The 18,124-nt window shown below is 38.7% G+C and overlaps 1 protein-coding gene and 1 long non-coding RNA gene across 10 annotated transcripts in view; one reads left to right on the top strand and one right to left on the bottom strand.

The window, feature by feature from the left end:
• The window catches only part of ARID1B (AT-rich interaction domain 1B), a 347,806-nt gene that overhangs the window by 26,384 nt on the left and 303,298 nt on the right, over positions 1 to 18,124 (bottom strand). For 6 of the 9 annotated variants that reach the window (XM_053382240.1, XM_053382242.1, XM_053382244.1 and 3 more), the window contains 3 exons: positions 8,087 to 8,193; positions 7,176 to 7,334; positions 736 to 945 (listed from right to left, as the gene is read on the bottom strand). In XM_053382240.1, coding sequence (XP_053238215.1) covers positions 736 to 945; positions 7,176 to 7,334; positions 8,087 to 8,193 — 476 coding nt within the window. The remainder of the gene's footprint in view (positions 1 to 735; positions 946 to 7,175; positions 7,335 to 8,086; positions 8,194 to 18,124) is intronic. The other 3 variants (XM_053382246.1, XM_053382249.1, XM_053382241.1) reach the window with 2 other exon arrangements.
• Positions 7,703 to 17,277, top strand: LOC128410684 (uncharacterized). The gene is made up of 3 exons (XR_008329575.1): positions 7,703 to 7,792; positions 12,988 to 13,169; positions 17,163 to 17,277. It is a non-coding gene; the product is annotated as an uncharacterized LOC128410684 (long non-coding RNA).

Genomic DNA, 18,124 nt, shown 5'->3' with positions numbered 1-18,124 from the left:
ATTTAAAATGGCAATAATAAGGCCTTTTTTCACTGTTGAAGTGCTTTTGACATTGATATAAAAAATTAAAATGAAAGGCCATGTCTCTTTCAAAATATCCACTAGTTGAAGGATCATTTAGCTAGTAATTCCTAATTCAGGTGCTGTAATGCCAGGGCTTCTTGTGATGGAGATCAGTGGTCTCTTTGCAGAAGAAGGTATACAGTCAAACAAGATTCAAAATGAATTATAACCAATTTTGAACATACTAAGGTGATTCAGTGAGTTTCTTTATTGAAAGCCTTACATATGGTGGCCGACTAGAATGAATCTTGCTTTATGCTGTACAATATCAAAGCCTGTAAGTCTTAGAGCTGCACAATGACATTTTTCTGTGCTTGTGATGAGAAAGAAGTGTATACCATGTGAATTCTTGCAAACTAAATTCCAATACTGCTCTGAAACACAGGTACATATGACAAAACAGATACTTGGGCATTTTTCACAGAAATGGTATACTGAGATGTATCCTCTATAGCTGTAGTGGAAAGACATAATTATTATTTATAGTTTTGAATATCTATATGCTAGCCAAGAAAATACTTACGCACATATGCTTAATAAATCCAGAATAGCCCTGGTTCTTAGACTTGGGTGCTGCTAACACAGTGGTCTGACTTCAACCCCAGAGGCGCACTCCATTGTCTCTCCAGACAGATGGATGCCAACGAACACCAAGACATAAGAATTTCTTACCTGTGCTAAACCTCCAATCTCCTTAACACAGACATACAGCCTGAAAAGATCTAGTGGCTTCTTGCCTACAGCAGGCAGACTGGCCACAGGCGTTCCCCTCTCTTCCATGAAGTTGAGATACCGATCCACCCACATTCTGCGCTCTGGTTCGTTTCCCAGCTCATACATTTTTGTGATCTTCTCTCCAGTTGTGGTAGACGAATTTGATTTCTAAAGCAAAAGCATTTTTTAAAAAAGCATTGGGGTAGGGGCAAGAAGGGAAAAGATAGTAAGAAACTCACAATGGTGACAAAGAGAGGATGTTAAACTAAAGCTATCACACAACAGGCAGGAATGAAGGCTACTAGTTCAGGCACAAACAATACATTCTGTCCACATGCTGCAGTTTGCTCATCTGATTTTGTAAAACAAAGGGCCCAAACTCCCCCTTTTATGATTTTCTATGTTTTGCCCTTATACATGAACTTTGGATCTCAGAAGGCAAGTTTCTGATGATGCCTCAAGTCATTCATAACGTAGCTTCATTAAGTTATATGATATAGGAGGAAAACAAAAAAGATTGCTTGGAAATTCACCTTAAAATGAATGCCACCAGATATGAGAGTGAAGAGCTAAGGGTGGGGAACCTACACTTCTAAAGAAATCATCGTAGAATGTAAGAGGTCAAATCAATTTTGCCAAATCTGGTTTCTTGCTATACCTGGCTAAAAAGTTGGTAAAAGTAAGTCAACACGGTTATTAAAAATGTTCTCACTCAATTGCAGTGCATGAGCTGTCAAAAGTACCTTTTATCAGTTTTCTAGGGTCTTCCTATGGTCTTCTGAGCTCAATTCTAATTCTGTGTTGTTTATGAAACCCTAACTGTCTTGAGTCATTCAAACATGACATATCATTTCTTCCCCTACGTTCCTTTGTACCACCTGCATGTGAAGTTGAAGGGGCAAAAACTCTTTAAAATGATTATAGCAATAGTTGCTTGATGTTGGGGCAGTTGCCAAGGTCTCATCTTGTTTCACTGACTTCCCTGCTTGGGATGGAGTCCATTGTTTTTAATTAACCAAATCACCTTGGCTCTATAAAACTTTTTTGCTTTATATACAAAATTCTCATTTATTCACAGTGATGCTTCTTATGTAAAGTTGTTGGTCACATTCTGAAATAAAGGACAGTATCAATTTGCTTTTAGCATATTTACCAAAGGGACACTTATTAATTACTTAGATTGAATTGGGGTTTACTAGATGCAAATGGAGGGTTGCAACAGGAGAAGGTGGCACATCTTATTGCCTTTCCTACTGCTTAATTTAGGAGGATATTAATTCTTTATCAACTTTGCCCTTAAAAACAATTGCATAGTAAACTATTTTAGTGAATTTTTAAAAATGCAAAAAGGGCTATAGATATTTCACATATATTCACAATATCATTTTGGATATGTCAATATATTTGGAATGCAGGGAAGCAAACAAAGAAATGATTTATTGCCCCCGAACAGCTAATTATTGCAGCCAACATTACTATTGTTAATTAATTTTTATATTTCTTACTTGTGATTCCACATGCTCAATACTTGCAGCACATGTTATCCCTTAATAACATAACCCTTAATAATTTTTCACTCAGCTGCCATTCCAATTGCCTATTACAAGAAACATTCAGACTTAATGGCCAAACAAAGGTTTTTTCAATTTTACCCAGTGAAATACTTCTTCTTATAAAGCTATATCATCAAAAAAGGGGAAGTAGTTTACCGTCTTTTCTTTGCTGGGCACTTGTACTGTCTACATAAAGAAAAGTCACTTTTCAAAGAGATGGCAACAGGCCACAAAGTGACAACATAATCTGAAAACATTACTATTTACAGAAGGAAAGAAGGGCTTCTCACTGCAGGAGCTTTCAGGCTGTCAAGCTCAGTGAAGTGGGTGCAATTTTCCTCTAAAATGAAATATTAACTTCAGAAGAATAAGGAAAAAATCTTTCCACAGAGGGCTTGATTTCTACTGTCTGCACCCCACAGCTAAAAACATTAAAAATTTCACATTTTGCACATGCAACTGCTCGGTCAAGCACCGTTTACAGAAGCTTTGTATGGCCAGATTCTGCCTATAGAACATATTTCCTTCAAGTAAAGTTTTATACTTCACAATTCTAATATTTATTGCATTGTAAAATCGATAAACTATGAACTGAATTCAGTGCAAAAATCAAAGCTGGAGTAAATAGTAAAAAATAATGAACATAGCCTCAAATGGTTTTGTTGATGTACAGCAGGGTAAGTAAATTAATTGTGCTGGTATTAAGTTAACCAAAAGTATTGCTTGATGAAAGCCTTCTGAAACAAGATGAGTAAATAATATAATTTCTGTATCAGATGTGTGTTATCCTGTATTTAAAACATTTGTGACTGGAAAAGTCTGCTAATGTACGTGGACAGTAGTTGTGCATTTATTATCCCAAACCTGTCTGTTCTCAACAGTTACATTGTAGTGGACATTTTTTTCCCATGTGTTCATGCAACACACCTCTGCAAGCATGTGCATCTAGCAATAAATAGTCACAGGTGAACTACAGCAAATTTCAGTGCACATCAATTTTTGAGTGCCTGAAAAATTCTGAAGACTGCATAGCCTTCATTGGGGGAGCATTCACCATCCTGTAATTTGTATATGTTATTGTGCATGTCCAAAATCCATAGACTATCTTGCATATATCTGGTCAATTTCCAGAATGGTAGCTAAACTAGTGATTGTTTATTATAACTATTATAGTGTTGTCCGCATTTACTAACTTATCTCTGTATATCTGGACATTAATTGAAGACATGGGGTATTGTTAACATTCCTTGGTGATTGCTGGCTATCTTAAGTGTTCACTCTAAGTTATATATTAATAGGGAAAATGACTCTCATTGTGTGAGGCAGAATCTGTGTACACAAGAAAGGGTACACACTTCCCCCTGGAGGGAAGCAATGTGTATCTCTTCGAATATAGGAAGATACTTTATACTAAGACCAGGTTTAGCTTAGTATTGTCAACACTGACTAGCAGCAGCTCTCAGGTGGGAGTCTTTCCCACTTCTACCTGGAAACACTAGGGATGAGACCTTTTGCATGCAAATCATGTGCCACTGACCAGCAGCCCTTCTCGGTATGCCTTCAGGGTACTACAGATACTGTATTTTTTGCACCATAACACTCACTTTTTTCCTCCTAGAAAGTAAGGGGAAATGTCTGTGCGTGTTATGGAGCGAATGCCTGCGGGTGGCGGGGGGGGGGGATCTGCTGCAGTCGTGAGCAGAGGATCCATGGTTCCCCTTCCTTCCCTCCTCCGTGGTTACAAAGCATGGATCCACATGGATCCTCAGGATTTTTGCATTGGGCTACTCCAAACTCACTGTCAGATCACATGTCTGTGGCCACAGCATGAACCACAAAAATCATATACCCACTATTTCGTTTAGAATATTTTTTTTCTTGTTTTCCTCCTCTAAAAACTACGTGCGTGTTATGGTCTGTTGCGTGTTATAGAGCGAAAAATACGGTACTTGGCTTTGTATACTGATTATACACACAGTGAAGAATTTAAGAGTTCCGAATTTGTGTGCTCACACACATATTCTCTCAAATATGCCATTTATTGCTATCCTATTTATGTACACAGAGTAAACATAAACTGATCCTATTAACAGCAGAATTGAAGATACCCAATTTGAAATTCTCTCAGTAGATAATTACTCAACCCATTGTCTTCATGTTTTCCTGAAAAGCATGCCAGCTCTAGAACTCACTCTCTGCTAGAAATATGTGAAGAATCTGACCAGATGTTGGATATGGTTTTTGGTATCTTCCAGCCAATTGATATAAAGAATACAAAGCTGCTATCCTGAACACCCAGATCTGATAATTGATAAGGTTAGTAAAATCTGCTAACCAGATAATTTGGTAGCCCAAATATATCTATATAATTTGGCACCCTGATCTGAAATTTGCTTCTTTGAAATAATTTTCACTGAAATCAAAGGATTATGGTAAAAGGAAGAATATATACCTAACCCAAGTTATTTCTTTTCTGGTTCCTCAGAACTTTTAAACTCAATCAAATCATAGAGATGTCTTCGGAGAAAGTTTTACAATAAATTCTAAGAACTATATCTGAAGCGAGTGTTTACTCTAAATTGAAAACAGAAAGGTAATTACTCCCACCTTCTCTATCCCAAAAAAAATCTGAAATTTTTTTCTCTTTAATTTATGCGGCAACAAAACATGCATTTCTAACAGGCTCCCCTGGGGATGAATAACAGCTTAAAGAACTCATGAATACATATTTTCTACCGTAAAGATGTTCTGCATTTCCAGAAATATTTAAAAAGACTGACTGTCTATGCACTTAATGCCTCTCTGTGCCCATTTAAGAAAAAGTAAAATACTCAAGAAAATACAACAAATTTCTTCTTTGTAGAGTTGTCCATTTAGATAAGCATTCAGGCATGGCCAGTTTTGACATTAGAGGGAACACACACCACCATATGCCTTCTGAGACTCAAAGTCATTGCCCTCTTTCCCTAGTTCCTCTCTACTTTTGTTGACGTTTTCACACTAAGGGCTACGAGCACATATCTCCAAAAACCCTCTAAAACATAATGCACTTATTTAAAATATTAGTTACCTTTCTTTTTCTTTTTGCATGTGACTTTTGTGCTGGTATTCATTTTGCCCATTGATAAAAAGCTTAGCAATCTACTCTTAGAGAAACAATTTGCCTGGAAATATTGTTTTTCATTTTTGGGACACCGGATTGTTTTAATCTTCACAAACCAAACCAGATAAACACATGGCTGTCATTAAAAGCAGCAGCTGTATGTATATCAACCCTGACCTTTTCCATAATGTCTAATACAAAGTTGGGGAACCTTTTTCAGCCCAAGGGTATGTTATCCCATAGACAACCTTCTGGAAGTCACAAGTGGCGTCAAAACAAAAGTGGGTAAGGGTCACAGTGGGCACCCAAATGTATACCATATATCACACCCACCCCAGCCCAAAGCAATTAGGCTTGAAAGGGGAATTCTAGTTTTTACATGCCTGATTGCCAGCGAGAGTGATCTTAATGGAGATTGCAGCTGTGTTGATGGAGACTGAACACAGCCATCGTTTGGCACCGCACCAGCAGGAGGCTATTTTCAAGTCCAATTGCAGCAGGTGAAGGTGGTGAGTTTTGGAAGTGTGTTCCTTCTGGTGCGCAATTAGGCTTGAGAATAGCCTTCCTGTGGCTCCAATGGAAGGTTATTTTCAAGCCTGTGTGTGTGGTTTGGTTGGGGAAGCCCCTCAGTTCTCATCTGGTTCATGGGCTGGCAGCTTCCCACTAGTACATGTGCCTTAATATCATCATATTCAGTGTCTCTCTGCCAATGGCCACCAGTGATATGGAGTGGTACGGGGAAATGCAGAAGACTAGAAAATCGGGGAATTGGTATGTCCTTGTATTAGACAGCATGGAGGTGGGAACTAGACCTGGTGCGGCTGTTTTGGGAGTCAGCTGCATGTCTTTTTCTAAGTTTGGATCAAGTATTTGTCTGATGAAATCAGATACTAATAAAATATTTTTTAAGAAAATATCTTCTTAGATATCATTCCCCCCTCCAAACCCTTTATACAACATTTTCTCTTATTGTCCTGTTTAGATTTGAAAAATGTGCTAGCAGTTTTATTTCAGCGTCATCCTATTCAAAATCATTTTGTGTTTAATGAACTAATACTTCTGAAACTACAATGCTGTCTGAAGACTACATGTGTTTTTTAAGTGCAAGTGGATACTGTCAATTTGAAAAAGTAACTTTCCTGTAATGTATAAATACAATTTTATCCTGTATAATATTTTTATGACAGCAAACAGGTTTGGGTATTTAGAGATTATGATTGCTCCAAACTATAATGTACACTCAGAAATCACCCAATTCCTCAAGAAAGGACAGTTTTATTCCTGTTTTTAGATGGTAATGCTACTCAACACCCAAATTGGGGGGGGGGAAACAATTTTGCAAAGAGTTTGGACCCAGTAACTGAGACAAAATGTCCTTAACCAACACAGTTAGCATGCTCTGTAAGCTGATGCATTATGAGAAATATGTTTTCTTCACAACATCTGCTGTATTACAAGAAAAGCCAACTTCTGTGATATACATAAATTTAATCTTCTTTTTATATAAAAGGACTGGACTAAATTTTGCCCTCAGCCAAGCAAGCTCTGTTCCCCCCTAGAACCGAGTCAAACAATGAGCTGCAGGAACATAACTTAGGGCAGAATTTAGCTTCCTCTGTCATTACAAAGAAAGAAAATCCTTTAGAGGATAAATAATGAAGGAAAGAATCTATAAAACAAACAAGCAAGCATTAAAATATAATAAGTACAAAAAAACCAAAACAAAAGCCAGAGCCACTTACAGGGCTTGATGGAGTCTTTGGCCAGCCTGGGCTGCCAATGCTATCACTTTCATCTCCATGAAATGAGGAGATGCTAGCAGAACTTGGGGACATTGGGGAAGGGACTGGCAGGTTGCCTGGGGTTGGGGGCTGTGAAATACCCTGAGAGATGTAGCTATCCTGTGGTAGAGGAATAAAAAAAGAGGACAAAGGCAGGGCAAACTTTATTAAAAATGAAAAAAATACATCCAGTTTAAACAGATTGACCATTCTTTTTCTTTTTAACTATTTAAACATAGAGAAAGAGAAACACACATACACACACACAGAAAACACATATACATGTAAATAAATAAATATATAGATAGATAATACGTAAAGTATCAAAACGACATTATTTATATAATTTGGAAAGTTTGCTGGATGCTTGGCTGAAGTCACTATGCCACCATGCTTCCCTCAAGCTAAATGGAGTATCAAGCATGGGTTTCCCCTTATGAGATAAAGAGAAAAAAATAAATAAAGCTGTTCACCTTATTTTTATCAAATAAGGCAGGAAAGCAAAAGTATGCTGCTGCTGAAACGGCCAAAACAGGAAGCTATAACCGAAGATAGAGGAAATGGCTGCAAGTACCAAGGTAAGACCCATCCCCCCACCCCCCGCGCACCCAGTGGCGTAGCTCAATTTCCCCACAAGGTTTTCCGTATGTTCCCTTGCCCCAGCGAGTTACAATGCCATAAGAACTAGTAACTTTCAGATCCACACAATGAGGGGAAGAAAATAAAACAACATAAAAAAACCAGATTGCATGTGAATGGAAAAGAGCATGCGGGATAGAACAGAAAAGGGCAAGCTCAAATCAGAGAATGAAGGACAAAATAGCAGAGTTCTGCTGCGCCAAACCAACATCACATGCAGGTGAGGGAAGTACCTTTTTGCTCTCAAACTGAGGAGGCCCATCTTCTTTTCCATCTGGCTTGAGAGGGATGGGCAGTTTGGACTCGCCTGGAGTCATCATATCTGCAAGACCCATAGGGGCTAATCAAAAACAGGAGGTACGATTTAGCATGAAGGTTGACTTCTCGGTGTGTCAAAAACTGATGATGCAAGAAACTGGAATATATCAATACTCCATCTTTTACAGAGAAGTCCTTTAGATCTCACAAGTTAAGTGCTATATGTGCAATAGGAGAAAATGTCTCCAAATTAGTACACCCACATAATCACTCTACAAACCTGAAACACAGTTTTAAGGTCTAATTTTAATATCTAATTATTGAGTGACTCACTTTAATAACTGACAACAATATAATCCAAACCATATATGCTTGCCATGGTAATGCTGAAAAATTGCGGACAACTTCATTAGGCACCTCTTGGATTTGTGGAGTAACAAACTATGTTTGATTCTTAAGTCACTTTCTCAAGCACAAATGTTTTCATTATGAAAAGCTACTTTGGTTACTAGCATTTTAGCAGTCACTATATAATGCATACTTATTATACAATAATACGGCACCACAGAGTATCCAGGCCCGAGGCTGAGTTTATAGCTACCTGGAGAGTGGCAGTATAAGAGAAACTGATGATTTGGTTTTCATGAGAGCATTTTCAGTGTCACCAGTGCTGGAGCAGGGTCCTTTGTACTTTCATAGATGTGAACAAGCACCAGTTGACTTATGGTCAATTTGGATGTTTACTTCATAAGTTTAGGGCTGCCATAAGTCCAGAATTTCCTGGACATATCTGGGAGTTGTTTGCCAAAAATAGTGTCCAGGGGAATTTTCAGAAATCTGTTAAAATATCTGGGAAAATCCAGGCATATGGCAGCCCACATTGGAATTTTTAAAAAGCCAGCTTTTGTCTTAAAAACCTCAACAAATTTTCACTTTTTGAAATATGGCAACCTATCATAAGTGGGAACGACAAACACAAGAAATACTCCTGCTTCTGTTTCCCTCTTAACGTCCCCGTCACTGATAAACAGATCTTGCAGGTGGATTTGTGTTCTGACCCAAACTCTTGTGCCCATGGAACTCCTTTCTGGGTCAGATTCATGTGGCAATGTTTCATATATGACTTCATTAGTGGAAAAACAGAAGTGCGAATGATTCTCACATCAGCTGTTCCAACTAATAAATTAAGGTCTGAATTGGCCCTTGTGGTATGTTATCTGAGTACCACAATAAAATCTGTATGATTACACTATAAAATATCACATAATATTTCTCTGAGCCTCTTAGTTGCCAAATCCCAAGCCTACAACCTACTCAACTACATTCTTCAACTTGTAAATTATTCTGTAGATCTGTTCTGTGGCCGATGTGGGTATTCAGCTATTTTCCTTCTTAAAGAAGTCAGCTGGGAACATAGCTGAATGCTGATCATTCTCGTTCAGATAACACTTATGCAGACACTTTCCAGAGGTGTGCCAAAGAAATCTTCATTTTCTTCTCATTGTTTTGAAGGTGGGAAAAGTGAAGTATAGAGCTATTGTCGCATTTTTCCTGAATTTCATGTTTCAAAGCCGAAAGTAAAAAGAAACATTCAGATCAATTATGTATATTGTGTTTTCTCTGTACAGTATAAAACTGTGTGAACAAACAGTGCAAGCTCACACTGTGGAATGAATACTTTAAAAACAACAATTTCTAAGAACGTACCACTGGACAAGCTACTGTAGTTATATGTTGTTCTTGTATTTACATGAAAACCAGTAAAATTATTTGGGGAGGGGGGGAATAATTTATTAAATTCTCAGCCTACCACATCCCAAAGGTTTGAGAGAGAGCAAAACATCTTGATGATGTGATTCAAGAAACATCCCTTTCATCATTTCCTGTCATGTCTCAGCCTTTTCACTTCTCTCTAAAATGCCACTACACAAATCATTTGCGTTTCCCATTGCTTGATCCCCTCCTCAAATCTGTACATGGTTTCCCATACCCTCCTTCATCCAGGATGGACTTACCTTTATAGGTCTCCAAAACCTTACCTCACTCTTTTGGTCCTTTATTACCAATTATTATACCTTCCAACTCTACCATCGTCAGTTACCCAAATGTTTCTTACTCTCTAATCTGACTTCACACATTTCCCCTTGCTGTCCCCATGCATCAGAGTCCCTGCCCAATATGTGCATAGTGTCATCTCTCTTGTTTGGTTAATCCATCCTGAAAGCTCACTTTTTTCAAGAGGCCTTTGCTTTAAACTGCTGCAAGGCAATTGCAAGCTCAGATCTAAGTCCTGTTGAGTTCAATGGGCCTTACTCCTTAGTCAGTGTTGTTCAGATTACAGCCTAACCTTATACACACTCAATTGGGAATAAGCTCCCCTGAACTCAATGGGACTCACTTTTGACTGGACACGTATAAATGATTGCATTGTAATATTTTAAATTTGCTGTTCGCATTCCTTGCGTCCTTCCTATTCTTGTCTCTCTCTCCCCCAATTTGGTGTATTTCTTATTATTCTAGAATACAAGCCTTGGGGGCATTTCACTTTACCCCTTAAGAAATCTGCGGAGTACTATGTATACAGTTGCCATCGAAAGAGAGAGAGAGAGAGAGAGAGAGAGAGAGAGAGAGAGAGAGTATATTCTTAAGAGTATTTGCAATCTCCATGGAATATACAGTGGCAAAACCAAATTTTAAAGTATAAGCATTTTTGAACATTTTTAGTTTTTGCTACATAATAGGTAAATATTATTAGTTGAACTTCCATTTCTGTTATTACCCTCCAAAATAAAAAAGAAGCCTGCAGATCTCAATGCAGTCACAAATGTATGTGAGCAAAAGGAGCTCCACATTTGGTATAGAACATATAGCTAACTAAGCTCAACACATTTTTGTTAACTATGCAAAATGTGTTTAAAAATAGTAGACAGAGAAGGAAAGGCTAAATAAAATATGATGGATATTGCAGAATAATAAAAATCTAGCCTGATTATTATTGGGCTGCTTTGCTTTTCTGTAAAATGATAATGCAGTGTTTTACTCAGCAGCCAACATGTGGGAGAACAAGCCAAAGGGGAAGGGGGGAGCTTTAAAAAAACTTCACAGATTGCCCACTACAAAATGATTATTGCACATATTCATGTATTACTATGTTTTAGAAAATAATTAGTTTTAATTACAGCAGTGAGAGAGCAAGCAAGACTCTGGCGAATAAGCTGGCAAGCTTCATGGTGCTAATTTGCTAATATCTTTAGCATCACATCACTGCAGGTTGGGAGAATGGCTCTGCCAAAAACCCTACCCAGCCATGTGCCGCACGAGTTTATAGCTAACTATATACTCAATACTCATCTCTGAACTGCCATAGGCTTATTTGTAGGTTGCTGTGGTGCGTTTGTAGGCCAAACAAGGCATTTGAAATATTGTAATGCAGAAATTACCACAGTACTTGGCTTTAAAAAAGTAGTTTCAGTCTTGTATATTTAAAAATGGGAACAAGATGTCTATTTCCAAACAATGCAATAACTGAGAAACAGCCAGTGTGTTTTATGAATGGAAGTAAAATGATAACGAAGCAACCAAAGAGTGACTAAATGCACAAGGCCATCCAAGTTGTATTTCTGACCTCACCCACTTGCTCTGGAGACAGCTGTGGGACTTAGGGCAGAAGCAAAAGACCACTCTCCTTGTGGCCAGCATTTTTCCTACTTGAATTTAACTGCAGTAGTGGGAAGTCTGAATTTGGTTGCCAATTCACTAGCTGCAAGTTTGTGTGATGCCATTGCAAGCTTTCTGAATGTTGCTGGAGTGGTTATGTTGTGCAGAACAGCAGTTTGTGCTAGCAGTGAAATCTTCAGGTGGCCCGTTCAGCTGCTTGCAGAAGGATTTTGCAAGGGTGATAAAATCTGAAAATTGTAAATTAAATTTTGAGTGATTGATTATGATTCAGAGAAACAGGCTGGGCTATAGAGCATTTGACATGTACTTTTTATGAGCTGCCCCAATCAAGCAACAGGGTGTATAAGAAGCCTTCCATGTGTGTTACTGGTGCAGATTCAGATGCAAATCCAATTGCACATCAACATCTGCATTGCATTGCACAGGACTAATCGCTCACAACAACAGCTGAATCTAAGTTACCATGTCATCTTGAGAAAGAAGTACTACTATAGTCTTTTGTGTAGCATCCATAGGTATTTCTTTATCCTTTGTTGAAATGCTTTGTAAAGACTTACAAGAATGCTTCCAAGGGATTTGCGGCTGGTATCCCTTTGCTTTCTAGTCCAATGACAAACTGAGGGTATTATTTTGACCCCTTTTCAAACAGTAAAAGAACACTATTGTCACAATTCCAGCAAATTAAGGCACGTGTGTGCACACACACGCTCTCTTCTCCAGTGACCCTAATGATCCTGCCCACAAACTACAAATATATAAAACATTAAAAAGAAGAAGATAACAGTGAAATCTGTGATTGAAAAAGAGTTGCAATGTAGAGTGAATAGGTTCCAAGAACTAGCCCCAGGCTTTATTATAAGAAGTTGAAAGTCAGAATAATTTAAAAAAGAAAATATGGGTCAAGGTCCTGTTCTAGCTATATACCACACCAAACTTAGCTCACATGTGAGTTAAACTGCAGTCAAGTATCATAAGACTGTCCTACAGTCAGGGATCTGTATTCCTGGGCTAGATGCCATGCTTGTCCTATAGGAGAGGCAATGGTGATCAGTCTTTGGGAAAACAGCCCACAGCAAATCATTAGGCTGAATTTTAGATTCTTCAGGAAGAGCCCAGGTCAGGACTTAACAATTCTGGGTACAATCCACCAGAACCAGTAAAAATATTTGATTACATTTACTTCGCCTTCTTCCTCCAGATGCTGCTGCCTGATGTAGTCAGACTACCAGCCTAGCACTGTCCACTCCGACTGATGAAGGAGTCCCTTTCAGTCCTCCTAAACAAGACCGTTCCATCTGGAGACTGAAGGTACAACTATCTGGGTGCAAACCATGGGTGCACTACCACGCAATGAGTTTAAAGTCACAACAACCTGATGGGGTAGGTTTGGCTGAGAGATTTGCCCAAGACTGAATGCTGGACTTCGTATAAACCTATGTTCCAAGCAGCCCAGCACTTTAGCTGCCACTGACCCAATGTGGTCTTAAGCCTTTGTAAGAAAACGTTCAGACGGTTTGTGGCCTTCGATTTTAACTGTGATGCTGTAGCTGTACCAAGGTGTTTTGGGTTGTATCAAGTGAAACTTGGAAAATCACACCCTATCTGCTAGAAAAAGTAAAGGGTGGATTTGGCTTTGAAGCAGGAAAGAAAGAGAGGTGAGTGCTTATTGCTTTGTTTAAAAAGGGGGGTTGGTGGGTGGAACAGCTCATGTCATTTGGTCTTGCGGACTAAAACATACAGAAAAAGCAAGGTTGCTGTGAGGAGAGTAAATGTGTATCTGCAGCAGAATCTAACAATGTTACACGCACACCTGCCCTTTATTTTAAAAGGGACAGCCTGACCCAAAACTTTGCAGGAGCTCCAGTTCAGGCACATATTGAATGGAGCTGTATGGGACAGTTTTGTGCATATATCATTTCAGCTCCTGAGATCTGGTCCTTGCACGAAGGCTCACTTGAAGCCCAGTGATATGAGCTTGGCAGCAGAGCTCCATATCAGAGTATATGCCCAGAAACATCCCACCCCCCAAACATTTCTGCAATGTAAGGCCATCTAAAAAAAATGGATTCTGAAGTCTGAATCAGTAGGAGACAGATTATGCAAAACTGCATGATTGCCCATAAAAACCAGCTTTTCACAGCACAGGATCTCTGTGCAGTCACTAGTTTCCCCCTGTGTCTGGAACAGCTTCATTTGCCCAAATGTGACTCTGTGCATGGATTGCCTACCATCGTAAAAGACTGAGGATTTCTGCACTGTATACCCGAGTGTCCACTGAGCTTTGGTTTGAGGCAAATGGCTGCAGAAACTGCAAATGTGCTTTGGTTGAGACACAACTGGATTGAGCTGCAAGCAAACCATAAGCGCAAATAATAATAATAATAATTTTAAAGAAAAAGTAGATGGAGTAACACTTTTTGTGCCTGCAATAAAAATTGATCATAAAAACCTACCTGCATTAAAGGTATATTCACACGCACTTTGTAATATTACACACTGCACTACCATCACTAAAATTCAAAAATGAAATTAATGTCCACCATTGTTAACAAAAAAAGGGGGGGGGAGCCTTCTGTTCATCTGTCTTTTTGAGGAAATTCCTTCACTGCTTTCTCCTAAACCCCCTCCCCCTGGCATTATAACTGAAGAAACAGTTGTCATATTCATAGTCACACTGATTCTATTTAAATAATTATTTGCTCACTGAAGCCTATTACACAAGGGAGGTTTTCTTTCAGAGCATCGGGGCTCTACACTAGTTAAGAGACGTTTTCTGTATCTGCCATGTTTTCTTAACGGAACAGGGAGATGGCTGAAATGACAGTCATTTAAATCGGTGTCTGTAGCACTGTTTAAATTCCACTGGCAGACCTGCAACTATTATCTTTTGATTTTTCTGTTTCCTGCACCATAGCTACAATTTGGGGCAATAGGGACCTCTCTGAAAATGCTGGTCATCTTTCCTGTGCCCATTCATAGTACATATGGGCATGGGTGGTTATAGGACAAATGCCGGTTTCAGGTTTGGCCATGATCCTGAGGACTATGTTTCTACATGTAGCTAAATCTTTCTATAATGTGCAGCAGGATTCACATGAGAGCTAGTGTGCTAATAGTGGTTAAAACCATTAGCCCAAAGGGGGGGGGGGAGGTATACTGAACTAGAACTGGTCTGACTCAGGTTGTGCACACATTGCTAGCTTAAAACAGATCAAAATTGTTCTTTTTTGCTGTGTTTGCAAATTACTGTACATGTCAGCAGACTTTGATGTGTATCACAGTTGCCTGCTCAATGTTCACAACACTGGGTTGAGACAGGGCAGGTATGTCTTTACCTGATGAGCAATTCTCAATTTGTATTGAAGCTGTTGTGGGGGGGTGTAAGTACATCAAAATGCAGTATTTCGTGACTTTGGGCCATTCACTATCTCTCATCCTAGTTACCTCTCAGGATTGCTGTGTGAATAAAAGGGAGGAAAGGGAGGGGAGAGAACCTTGTACACCATCCTGAGCTCCTTAATAAATGAATAAGCTTGGGAACAGGGAGATAGGGATAACAATTTTCTCAGCTCTTGATGGAAAGTGACTTGATTATATACATGAATGATGGCAAAACTTAAATATTTAAGTTAGTTTCTGGAGATGAAACCAGACATACAGAATTCATAGAGTCACCACTTAAAAGTACAAGCACCACCATGGCTGAATCCTGGAAACTGTTTTCATTGCTAAATTCAATCGTAGTACATAAGTAATAATAAATAAAAAGAGTAATTTAGATTAGGGATAGAGTGGCCTTCCTTCTTCACTGAATAATTTCACTCAAGATCTGGGGGACCAAGGCTTCCAGGCAGCAGGTCATGCTATCTAGGGAAGCTTGAGCTTAACATCTCCCTCTCCTCCCACTTTCTAAAATTCAGCACTGAATAAAAGAGGTGGGCAACTTGTGGCTCTCCCTATGCTGCTGGACTCCCATCAGCCTTAGTTATCATGGCCAATGGGCAGGAATGAGGTGAACTGTAGCCCAGCAAGAACTGGATGGCCACAGGTCCCCTACTCTCTGGTATAAAAGTTTATCATATAAGTTGCCCGCACCCACATGCCAAGGCAGTTATCTAGTGCCTTCAGACACATGGCTGAAGCCAGCATTAGCATCCTTATATATGCTTGGAAATATGGGAAGTGCAGGGATGGTAATGCTGGGCTTCACCAAATGACTAAAGCCAGCAGGCAGCTGCCATATTGGACATTCTTAAATGGCTGTCATGGGGCTCCTGCTTGTCTGAATCTGCCCTTGTTTCTCATCATGGATTTGATAAGGTAAAATAGCTCACCAGTAAAATATTTTCAAACTATGTGCACCTGTACCAGTCCTTATAATGATGCTAGTATATTTCCTTGGAGCACAAAAAACTGTAATGTTTTGTGATGCTGTGCTTTCACAGCTGATGAAATATCCTCCTCTCAACACTTCCTGATCAGTGGAGTATGTTAAGTTGTTTTGTGGCTGTAATTTGTGTCTTTAAGCTAGCTGTACTGTGTAGAACAATTTGCAGAGTACACATCATAGGCCCCTACACATCACATTATTTATAAATCTACTTACATTTACTTAACTTCTGGTTAAATGTAAAACATATGCCAGAAATTAGACTTCTGAAGCTTAGTTTATATGAACAGATTCAATTAATTCTATCCCATTAAATATTTGGTACCCCAAGATTGCTTGTCCCATCTCCACAACTAAAATGATGGAAGTCTTTTCTGTAAATGATATCAAGGGTACAGAATTGCCAGCTGCTAAATCAAAGTTTACACTTCAGGGACACTTTTGAGCAAAGTGATCCTTCTCAATTGGCCAGAGTCAATTCAACAACCTGATATGTGATCAAAATGTGCTCATGGTTTGGAAAAAATGTTTAATTGATCTGCCTAAGTTCAATCTGAGCCTTGACCCTGCTAAGATTTCAAATGCCCTCAGTGATTCTGGATGAGTGCTATTGCAACATACATTTTTGCTTACTTCAGGAAGGAGATAAACGAAGACATCTACTATATGCCTGTGTCATCTTTGAACATGCATGTAATAGATTTCATCAGCAGTTACTAAAAAATCATGAAATAAGTTAGATCTACAAGGGGGGGGGAGAATTTCTTGTGGTAAACAAAAATAGAGAAGTTACAAGTTCGGACTTCTGGAAAGCAACATAAAATTATTTTATTTTCTTGTAGTAGACTGAGGGTTGGAAACTGGCTGTGGAGTTTTATATAAAATAGAATGAATTATTGTAACATAGTACATTTTTCTGGGTTGTTTGCATGATCTTGATTATGATTGCTGGTTAAAGCCATTGTTTGTCTGTTCTTTTTTAGGGTCAATGGCTGAAACAAATAAACCACAACAAGCACTACTACCAGTGCATGTACTATATTTTTACAGGACACACCATGGATTAATAAATATGGAAGTGAAAACCTCAAAAATGCATAAACCAAAAATAAAAAAGAAATAAAGAAAGCTCTGATACATGGTTCAATTATTTTAAAAATTCAATATTTTGGAATGCAGAACACAATAAAAATACTATGACTACTCCATACAAAAGACTGCTAGGATAAATGCTTTTGCACTGAACAGATTTCCACCGTATGAAATAACGAATGGCTGAATTATCTGAACAAAAAAACCCCTCTGTGAATCTTCCTTTAAACTGGTTATTCCGTTGCAATACATAAATCTTCTTAGGCAGGGCACTCTGCCATCTGTTTGTTGTTGGTTATTTTTCCAGCTCTGGGGGCCAGAGTAAAAGGGGCAAAAAATTACTGCTGCTAAACAGCAAGCCAGGATTTATAGTGCAGTTTCAATGCTCAAAAGTAATTTTATTTCATCCAGGCAGACAAAACACATTACTACATAACCCAAACACAGTATTACCTGGGACAGCTCTGGTCGGGGGAGGGGGGGAGCAAGCTATTATCTAATGGCCTGTTCAATAGATTTTTTCCTTTTCAACTGAAGTAAAAGTGTGCTGCATGGGCAAACAAACAACCTCCTGCCTAACACTAAGGGAAGCAATTTTATTTTATATTAAAAAAAAAATCTCCCTGATTAACAATCTGTATTCTTACCCTTGCTGAAGACACAGCACAAAACCATTATAAATAAGACATGTGGGAATACCTCTGCTAAACTGTTGTCTAGAGAGTAGAAAAACAGGTATAATGAGACTCTAGGACAACAATGTGCATTTTCAGCTGTCAGAAAAAGAATTAAACGGGACCAATGTTTGGCAATCAAAAACTTTAAAATGTTTAAGAGAGCTGGGTGGCTGGTT

This window comes from Podarcis raffonei, chromosome 3 (assembly GCF_027172205.1).
Source record: "Podarcis raffonei isolate rPodRaf1 chromosome 3, rPodRaf1.pri, whole genome shotgun sequence".
Lineage (NCBI taxonomy): Eukaryota > Metazoa > Chordata > Lepidosauria > Squamata > Lacertidae > Podarcis > Podarcis raffonei.
This window is presented reverse-complemented; position numbering and strand designations above follow the sequence as displayed.